The 10,710-nt window shown below is 39.7% G+C and overlaps 1 protein-coding gene across 2 annotated transcripts in view; it reads left to right on the forward strand.

Moving 5' to 3' along the window:
- The window catches only part of IPO8 (importin 8), a 48,523-nt gene extending 39,140 nt beyond the window's left edge, over positions 1 to 9,383 (forward strand). Inside the window, exons 23-25 of one of the 2 annotated variants that reach the window (XM_032688055.1) lie at positions 1,019 to 1,255; positions 1,882 to 1,998; positions 2,699 to 9,383. In XM_032688055.1, the coding sequence (XP_032543946.1) occupies positions 1,019 to 1,255; positions 1,882 to 1,998; positions 2,699 to 2,796 (452 nt within the window). In that variant the 3' untranslated portion in view covers positions 2,797 to 9,383. Of the gene's footprint in view, positions 1 to 1,018; positions 1,256 to 1,881; positions 1,999 to 2,698 lie in introns of those variants that run through there. The other variant, XM_032688056.1, reaches the window with a different exon arrangement.
- Positions 9,384 to 10,710: the final 1,327 nt, after the last annotated feature.

The raw sequence follows: 10,710 nt of genomic DNA on the forward strand, positions 1-10,710 counted from the left end.
CTTCTTTGTCCAAATGGAAAGTCATTTGCAACACGGTGTTTGAGGCAGCTGAGTTTCCTTGAGTAGACAGGCCCCTAACTGCCAGAAAAGAAAAAACACCAAAGAATGTCTTACAGAGGGAATTGTGGGGAGGGAATCATACACGGCACTGCAGGCAAATCTGTTTGACATGGAACAGTAGATAGATGGATTGAGGTTTGAAAATTAGATTGGATGTGAGCAGATTATGTAATCCTCTGAAATTTCACACATGATTGTTCTGTAGTGGAATCACAGAATTCTTCTCAATGTATAGAAATACAGTATGGAAGAAGCACAGTAATTTTCAAATCTCTATCCTGTGATTTAGTCCCTGCTTGCTGCATATGTAGTCATCTTTATTCTTTCTAAACTGTTAACAGAGGAAGAGCTGAAGGTTTGGAATTGGAGGGGGAATTTTTCCGTCTTGATTATAATTCAGAAATACTTTTCCTTAAGTAAGAAATAGCGTTTAGAATCTCGTGTTGTAGTTACATTTAAATCAGGGTGTAATAGTTTCTAAGTGGAATAGAAGGTAAAGCAAAACAAGAGGTGCTGGTTTAAGTTTGTTCAAATAAAGGAGCACTCTGAAGAAGAGCAGGCAGACAATTGGTCTGCAGCTGGTTTACTCATGGTTTTGTGTCTATTTGTGAGGTCTCTGTAATTTAAAAAGCACAGTGATGGACCACTTCGTTGAAGACATTTCCTCAAAAGTTTTGGATCCTATAGTTGCACAGTGACTGCATAAATAAAAGAAGGAGAAAGGTGACAGTTTCACATTTCTCAGGTCTGCATAGAAACAGAAGTTTAGGTGATCTGGACTATAGGAAACATTTTAACAGCTTCATTTTCCAAGGCTTTTAAGATTTTGGGGGAAGGGTGTTAACAGAGTCCCCTTTCCAGCCAAAACCTAGCTTTATTAATTGCTTTTGATTCTTAAGTCATTGTTTCCTTACAGTTTTTAGACTTTGTTTTACAAAATGTATCAATGCTTTTCCAGAAGAGATATCGAGTGATGAGGATGAGACAAATGAAGTGAGCCAGGCAATGCAAGACAACCATGGTGGAGGAGGAGGAGGTGGTGGTGGAGGTGGAGAGGAAGAGGATGAAGATGATGATGATGATGATGACTGGGATGAAGATGCATTGGAAGAGACTGCTCTTGAAGGGTTCAGCACACCTCTTGACCTTGAAAATGGTGTTGATGAATACCAGTTTTTTACACAAGCACTTCTAAGTACGTGTTTTCTGGTTGGCAGGATGATATAACGTGATGAAATCGTTTGGAGATGTTTATGGCCACCACCACGAAAAACCCTTTTCTTTGTTACGAGAAATAATTTAGATAACTGAAAATGGAAAATGTGATCTTGCTTTCTGATGTCAGCCCTAAGATTTTTTTGGCTTACTAGTGCTGAAAAAACAAATGATAGCAAATACATCCAGAAGTTAACTCTCTGCATGTTTTCCTTCAGAACTTTAAGATCACAGCCTAATTAAGTGGGCCTCGGTCACTAGAGGACTGCTGTATATAGAAATATTTGTCACCTTCTAGATGTTAAAATCATAATGGAGAAATTATGCTGTTGCTTTCAGTTTTCATATGAGTTTTACGTTATTCAACTCACATAACCGTGTGACCATTGTTCATGGACAAACTTTCTGTTTCAGAAAGGAGAGGATGTATTAAGCTCCCCCAAAATGGATTGACTCTGTTAGAGTGGGGATTCTGTGCTAAGAAAACCGGCAGGAATACTGAGCCTGTTTTGCAGTGCAGATTCTGTTTTAAAACTGACCAGAAATTCCATGTGTTTCGTTTTGTTGCACCTGACAATCACTTTTCATCCATCCCTGTTCTGACAGCGGTGCAGAGCCGGGATGCAGCCTGGTACCATTCGCTGACGGCGCCGCTGAGTGAGGATCAGAAGAAGCAGCTGCAGGAAATTTATACATTAGCAGAACACCGGCGAACTGCTGCAGGTGAGTCACTTCTCTGGGGCCATTTTATGTGTTGCAGGGATGTTGGAACTGCATCTGATCTGTAACAACAACGAGAATAGGCCTCTGTGCTAATTAACATTTTCTAGGAAGCGTGAGTAGGATATTATGCTTACATTATTGCTTGCCTGGAAGTGTGTGTTATTCAGAGAGTACTGTTTTCTATACTGTTACTTCTAATTAATTGCCTTCTCATGCTGCTATTTGAACAGGGTATGAACTAGTTTTGCAGAATCTGACATTTGAAATGAAGAGCACATTAAGGTGATATGTAACTGTCAGCCAGGCATTTGATGAAGATTGCTGTCAGTTATAATGTGTTTAACAGTTTTGTAACTTTTTAACTGCTAACATTGCTGTCAGTGTGAGGTTTTAGATGTGCAGAAAGCTTGCATCATGGAAAATAAATTCAGATTTAATCAAAAGGAATGCAGAACAGTGTAACATAGACTGATTCTGTAGAGGATTAATTTCTCAGCTCGGTTGTAGAGGTGTACACATTTATGCATTTAGAGAAAATCCGAGTGTAATTTATTCCTGTCACTGCATTTAGGGAATGAAATTTGGACTCAGCTGAGAGTTTTTTTCCACAACTTCGCATTCTTAGCTGAGCTGTATTGTCTCTGGCAAAGGTGTTCTCTATAGACTATTTTTCATATTCTTTTTCTTGTTTGAATTCTAGAGACAAAGACAATAGAACAACAAAGTGGATACGCATTTGACAACAAAGGACTGATCACAGCATTTAACTTTGCTGGAAGTACTCCCGGTGGCAACTGAAGGATCAGCTACAAAGGTCAATGGGAATGGTCTCATCATTACATTTTCTTGAAATCATCGTGACTTCTGGGTGATAGGGGAGGGTAATTTAATGCTGCTGAAGGTTTTCTGGAAATTAGCAGTGTGCTTCCCCCACCAGAATGCTCTTTCTAACCAGCTACTGTAATGTACAAATTTTTGTGGTGTTTTTATAATTTGATGGACTGAAAGGAAACGTTTGTCCTCAAGGAACCTGAATGACTGGGAGGGGCCAGGCTGCATCTAATTGAGTTGCACTTCTCAGGTTTTTGCTGTGCAGAATTGATAGATTCATATGGATAACAGTGCCTTCTGTTGTACATGGATTGCCTGAACAAATGGATTTTGGAGTGCATTATAATTTTTTAAGTGTAAGGACATTTCTCGATACACTGTAAGCCTTGGTTCCATGTTTTCCAGTCATCTGCTTTTTACTGCTCAGTTTAATTGTTCGTTGGTTGCACACACATTGCTGGATTCAGAATATTGCAGCATCTTCCCTATTTGGTGCAGACCAAATGTGCAGAGGGAGTTGCAAAGCATTCACTGGTTAAGTGGAAGGGTTGTAACAAAATTGCAGATTTTCCCTTGATGCAGGAGTCTTAAAGTATTTCTCTTAGCCGTGAGTTCAACTGGCTGGAGTTAAGATGTCAGGCCTGGCAGGTGGCTGCCCTAAATCTACATCCATGTCACCTCCTGGCTGGACAAGTGGTGTGGCTCTCACATGTAGATGTTCTACATGACAGCTTCTTATTTCCACTATTATTGATGAATATTGGATTTTACTTTGGATTCTATAAACCTCTTTTATGATTTTATTCATTCATTACCATTCCAGTGGTATTACGATGTGGTACAAAATATTTGCAATATTTTATTTATTTTGATAGAAGAAACACTTCAGAATTAAGCTTCAAACTTAATTCATACTGCTACACTTCTGTGATTGTATTTCTGGTCTGCATTCCAGATGGCTGTTCTTGTCCCATGCTGAAATTTCTTCATCTGACAGATTTTTTCCCATATTTCAAAGACTACTTCCACCAGTGGAGGTTTAGATTAGGTATTAGAAAAAAATTTCTTCTCTGAAGAAATGTCTGTGGTCAGACATTGGAACAGGCTGCCCAGGGAAGTGTTGGAATCAACATCCCTGGAAGTGTTTAAACAACATGTGGATGTAGCACTTAGTGACATGGTTTAGCAGTGAACGCGGCAGTGCTGGGTTGACAGTTGTACTTGATGATCTTTTCCAACCTAAACAATTCTATATAACAAGGTGTTTGTGGATAAGTTCATTTAGTGAGAAAGTGATAGCAGTACTAATTTGAATAGGTGCCCCCCTTTTAGATCTATTGGGATCGAGGTGGTGTAGCAAAAATCAGTAGGGGTGCATTAGAATGTGAAGTTTGGATGGGATATAAAATGTTTCGACCAGATTTTGTTTCTATGTGTTAATTTCTTTATGACTTAAAAATATTTACCAGGCAATTTTAAACACATGCTGATAATTGACTTCCTTATAGCAATGTCCCAAATGAAAAGTTAAAGTTCTTTCCATACCCCATCAGGTTTTTCACAACTACAGTAAATGTAGCCCTGGGCAGTGCTGAAGCTTTCATTTTTATATGTCAGAGTAATTCTGGTGGAGTCTGAGCACTCTATGCCTTGGCTTCTGGAAAAGACAAAGTGTCTTTGCCTGTTCCTTCTGGAATTTTCCTAGCCTGGCAGCTGTGGGGCAGAAAGTTCCCCACTGCTTTCCTTTTTTCTACTCCTTTGTGTCAGACTCAGATGCTTTTTCTGCTGCTGCTTCCTTATTTTTGTTTTTTTCGCCACGTAGCAGCTGCAGAGTAAAGTTGGCCTGGTTCATGTAGGTTTTTCGCTGGTGCTACTCAATTAATAGCAACAGTGGAAATTTCTCACTTTTAGTCCTGTTGTAAATATGGAAAACTGTGAGAATTCCAGGGTTTGTATTTCCAAAGGGGAACAGTCTGCTGAGCTGCACTGGACAGGCTCTTTCAGCTCAAGCAGCACAGGGCCAAGATTTCCTTTATTTTGAATGTCAGGCTATAAAAATTAGAGGTTATTTTTGCTAATTTAGGCCTGGGCTGCGTGGTCTGAGACAATAAGTAGGAAAGCATTACATCCAGTGTGTTGGGGAGTTTCTCAGAAACCACAGAAGTTTTGAAATCCTTAAAAAATGTAATGGTTTTTGGAAGTTAAGGGCATTGACGACTTTTCTCTTACCTGTCAGTTGAAGTGAAGTATTAGGCAGGTAAACTATTTAAGCCCTTTGTTGTTTTACTAAAAGAAACAAGATTTTTGAGTTGGCTTTTTTCCAAAGCCCGTTTACCTTCTCTACACTGGCATGCAGAGTAGAAGAGGGATTTATTTTTCTTCTGCTAATGAGGTTGCTTGCACAGTCACAGGCTAATATTTAGGAGTTAATGTGTTCAAGGAAAAATCTGCTTTTGCATAGCATCATCTTTGTGTCACTCGGCTGAACTATGGCTGCTCCCTAGTTCTGCTTCTTGTGTACTTTTCAAATCAACTGCCAAGAAAATTTCATCCAGATGTTTCTTATAAGGGGTTTAATCAGCAGCATGGAGTCGGGAATCTTTGTTGTCTCTTTTGCAGTGGGGTCAGAGATGTCTGAGGGGATGGCATGTAAAAAGGTTAAATGCCCTTCCCTTCCCAGGAGATTCATGAGCAAATGTTTCTGCTGGCAAAAGCAAATGTTAATTATTTTATTCCTTTTTTTGAAAAGGGTTTTCATCCAAAAAGATTTATTGGGCTCTAACCTCCACTTTAACATATGGTTCTCTTTTAACATGATAAATATCCGTTTGTACATGATCATAAATAGGTAATGGATTTTAGGGGTTTCTTTCTGAGCTATGTCCAGCTTTGTACTACATTAAAGGGAGAGTTACACGAATGTGCATTACTGTCTCACTTTCAAGCCAAGGTAATCATGGAATATCAGATACCAGCGTTGCCAATCAAGCACCATGTATTTACCATTGAAAGTACAGAGAATCATGAATGTATTGTAAAATAAAACAAAGGCTGTGATAACTGGTGACCTACGTTGCCCCAAGCCCGTATTCCCAAAGTATGAAGGTGACTCATGTGGGCACCGTGGTGGCTTTACATAGGAAATTAGCATTATATGGGTGATAATCATAGCAAATGTTAACTTACAAAAGCTGCTTTTTCAGATAAAATTAACTGATCCTGGGTATTGAATTGCATATGCTGTTTTGTCACTCTTGAAAGGAAAATAAGAATCACCACATGTTTTGACTGCTTCTTTTTGCACTCTCTTTCAACGTTGAAGTACTTGGCTTGCTTTCATTACAAAGCAGAATCTTTAATCACAAAGCTCCAGGAAGAGTGCAGAATATCAAGCTGAGAAAAAAGCTGAAAAATTCCAAACCTCAACAATCCCCCAAAACCCACATGTGCACACTGACTGAAATAAATATGCTTTGGGAGTGTAAGTCAAAATACGTAAAGAATGTAACACAAAATGATATTGTGAGATTCTTTGCTTTAGGGAAAAAAGCTGCCCATGGGGTGTGAGGGAGACATGAAATGAACTGCTTTAGGACATGCCCTTTGCCTGTGAAGTCGTGGCAGTTTGTGACTCTGGATTCCATCATACATTGAAGAGGAGAGATGGTAGGACAACAGAGGATTTTTTTTTCTTACTACAAAGCAAGAGTCTGAATTGAGACTTTTGTGGGCTGAAGGAATTGTGAACAACCTGAATGATTAACTGTCTTTCGAGTCCAGAATACTTTTCAGTCTTTTTCTTCCCTCCTTTCCTTCTGTTTGCTAACCACAATGTTATGGGATATTTCAGGGAGTATTCAAAATACCTGAAAAGATAAACCTTAAACAATTTTTATAAAATCTGTTGTTCTTGAAGAAATGCAGCCTATCAATTGCATTTCTGTATATAGAACGAACTCTCTCATTTGGCGTATGCAGATGACACAGAACTACAAAACCCCCTCACTTGTGCCTGTGGTTTGGGTGGGTGTGGAGAGGATGAACCTCTCTGTGATTTACTTCTTAATATGGGTCCTTTGAAATTCCCACACCTTAGACTGAAATTTTCTCCAAGGACAGGCAAAAATGCACTATGTAATGTAGCACCCAATCCTTGTCTGAGATGTGCCGTAGTCAGTCTTGATAATGTTTGACGGTCTGGTGGTCAGTTCCTCAAGGATCTCCATCTCTGATTGAGGACATTCTTCAAGTCCAAGAGACTATGTTTGCAGGTGGACAGGAAATCATTTTTCCCTCACTGCAGCAAAGCCTACAGCAGGTGTGGCTATGAACTTCTTGATATTATGGGTGAAAGTAGCACCCTCTTCTCTTGGGTGTCAAATCTTACCAGGCAACAATTCCAGATACCAGAAAGTCTTAGTATAAAACTAGGTTGTATGAGCAGGCCAAGCTGCTTGCTTTTGACATCTCTTCCACTGCTACTGCTTTTGTAAAGCTAATCAAGCAAAACCAGTGTAAAATGAAGGAGAACTAAATCAGTGCTTGGGCACTAGACAGGTAGAAACATTCCTGGCCTGTGGATCTAATCCCAATACTTACTGCATATACACTCAGTTACTTTTCAAATACAACATGCAACATCTGTATGGATGTCAGTACCCTGACTGACAGCCATTAATGAGAGGTGAAGACTCTAATATGATTTTTCTCTGACAGAAATCAGCTACATCCCTTTAAAAAGTCTGGGAGCTACTTGTCCTGGCTGATGTGCAATCACTAATAGGAAACACTCAGTAAGTTTACAGTCTTTCTTAGAGATAATCAGCATACATCCTACTAAAGGGTTACTGAAAGTACCCCATGGCTAGGGAGCTGGTTGGTTCCTTGACTAAAAGCGTTTTGGGGAACACCAATTTGGAGAGGATCTACAGGCACATGTAATTGTGATGAATGTGGAAAGAATCCATTTAAATTGAGGTGATGTGTTTATGTGATCTCAGATCTGCAGTGTTCCCAGTGTTGCCCAGATCTTCTAGAGGAGTGTCCAAGAAGTTGGTCCCATGCCGTTCTCTGGGAAGAGAATGTGCTTGAGCAGCCCCAAATTTGGTGAGATGCTTTGATCTTGGGATCAGAAAGCGATTCTAGTCCGGGTTTTTTCCCCTCTTCCACTGCTTTTATGAAACCAATCAAGCAAATCCAGTGTAAAATTAAGAACTAAAGCAGTGCTTGGGCCATAGACAGGTAGAAACTTTCCTGGCCTATGGATCTGATCCTAGTGCTCACTGCAGAAGTACCTGTGAGTTTTGCAATTGGCTCTAATGGAGCCAGGCTTCTACCCAAGCAGTTTGCTGGGTCCTAGTGTTTGGATCACTGCTTATAACTTCAGCTGGTAGTTGTCCATATCAAAAAAAATTAGGTGAAAATGGTATATTAAGTCTAAGATTCCTTTTTATAGGCCGTATAGAGGTTCACAATTTGAAGTGCTTAGCTCTGTGTGTGGTGGGGTAGGAGGTAACCTTTCAGATGCACTGATTTCTCCAATGTGAATACAACAGTATCAGCTCCACGATTCACCTGAGAGAGTGTTGGTCAGGGGCTGCCTGCTGGACCATCGGGGATTATGTTACGGGAAGTGACATGCAAAAACTGAAAAAAGTTACTTGATGCTTAAAGCTGTTCAGCAACAAAAATGAGTGTTTTCTTGAAAATGAGATTTTAATGTTATTCTCAGGTATATTTTAATTTTCGTGTTTCATGCCCTTATGCAAAAATGCAAAATTACTACATGACATGGAGGCCTATTGATTTTTTTTTTTTTCACAGAGACTGTTTACCATTGACAGTGTTCATCCAAGAATTGTTCCTCATTTTTAGGTATTTTCAACATGTTTGTTACTGAAGTTGCACATACTCATCTTTCACCACTTTTCATGCACAGAGATATTGCAAACGAACTTAACAAAAGGAAGGCCAGTGCTTTGAAAAGAGAAGACTATGCATAAGCAAGTTATTTTTAGAAAACAGAAGAACTATGGCCTCTGAAGAAAATACAAAACAATAAATATTTATATGGAGATGCATGAGCTAAAGAAATTTATATAACACAATATAAGCAAGACACATTCTTTGATCACAGCTGTAGTGTTTATTTTTCATTGCCAAACAATGTGTGACACTTGCTTTTGGTTGCATGTGCTGTTGGTATTACGCTTAATGTAAATCACATGGAATGTTTTGGGGCTCAGAAAGACAGCAAAGAGGCCATGCAGATTTCTTTTGATATTAAAAGCAAAGATATGAGCCCATGCCTGCAGTGACTAGAGGGAGCCTCCTATGTGCTACATTAGCAGATTGAATTGCAGGATCATCACCTTTGTAAGAAGCCTGAAATACTAATCTGTGGGTTGGCTTTGAGGGCAAGAATTGGCAAATGCAAAGCATGCATCGATGACAAGAAGAACCTCTTCCTAGCCTAAAGAGTTCTGTACAGTGTTCTCTTAAGCTGTGCTGAATTTGCTTTAAAAATAGTAATAAATCTTATTGCTTAGGTCGAATGTTACATCTGTTGTGCATTTATCTGGGAGGAATAACATTTCTTTAAAAAATATAACATGCCACCTACCAAGGAGCCAAATGTCCTTTTATAGCCTCTCTTCATACAGCCATAAAACCTACTTGCAAGAACACCCGGGAATTAATTTTAAACAAATGTGTGTGTTATGCAGAGTTAATATGTGCATTTGTGTAGCAGTGTTTTTGTTAATCTCTGACTTGTGAAGGCAACTGTTCATGTACACCCATTGCCTGTGAAAGAACATAGCTGATGTTTGCAGAACACTCAAATACAATTCTCAAAATACCGAACTAGTGAAGGTAGTCATCTTGCAGTCCTGAGAGAGGGGGGATTGCACCAGAGTTTGGGCCAGTCTTCTGTGCATGGAATTCGTCAAGAAGATACTTCTACCAAGCCTCCACAGGACAAGAGGGGAATCCTGCAAGCCTGGTGTCTGTATCAGTGGAGCGTTTCCCTGACGGTGAGTTGCTGAAGTAGCCTGTTTGCTAAATAGCACTCATTGATGATACTTACCCTTTTCTGCATGGGCCACTTCTGTGAATCCTCCACAGTCTCTCCAAAAGCAGTGGTTAGCTGTCCATGTTTTTTAACTCAGGAGGCTGAATCAGTGTGGTTTGCCCAAAGCCATAGCAATGGGTTGCAGTTGGCATGAGAAATTAAAATTTTGACTCTCTATAAGTGCCTGGGAGCTTTGCTATTGGCTCTAATGGAGCTAAGATTTTACCCAAGCAATTTGCTAAGTCCTAGTATGGATCATTGCTAATACCTTCCAGAGAAGCTCTGCCAGAACATACTTAATTTATGAAATTGCTTAGTAACAGTGAGTTCCTCTATTGAGCTGCAATTTTAATCTGTCTAGCAGTGACATGGTTTAATTGTATTTTGTGTGGGTTGCTTGGTGTGACGAGCTCTCCTGTAGAAAAAGTGGTTCTCAGCTGAGTGATGAATGACATCCCAATTGCTAATTCCTCTTGAGGCTTTGAGGTGAACCTGATGCCTTGGAAGCAGAACTCCAGCTGACCCACGGTATCATCTGTACCATGTATCAGGGTGTTGGGAAACCCCTCTGCAGGTATTAAAGAACATGCTGGATTGGTTCTGAAGTTATGGTTGCCACTTTTAACAGGCTCTAAAGAGTAAATGGGTAAAAAATGGTGGCTCCTATGCCACCTCCTGCCCTCTGACAGTGTTCATCTTTTAGCTAGAATCACTTTCTTAACCTGAATTCTAACTCCCAATCTCTTAAAATGGTAGTTTGTTTCGTTTAATCCCCAGCAAGGGTGAAATATGATCAGTGTTTGCTTTCT

This window comes from Chiroxiphia lanceolata, chromosome 5, assembly GCF_009829145.1.
Source record: "Chiroxiphia lanceolata isolate bChiLan1 chromosome 5, bChiLan1.pri, whole genome shotgun sequence".
Taxonomy (NCBI): domain Eukaryota; kingdom Metazoa; phylum Chordata; class Aves; order Passeriformes; family Pipridae; genus Chiroxiphia; species Chiroxiphia lanceolata.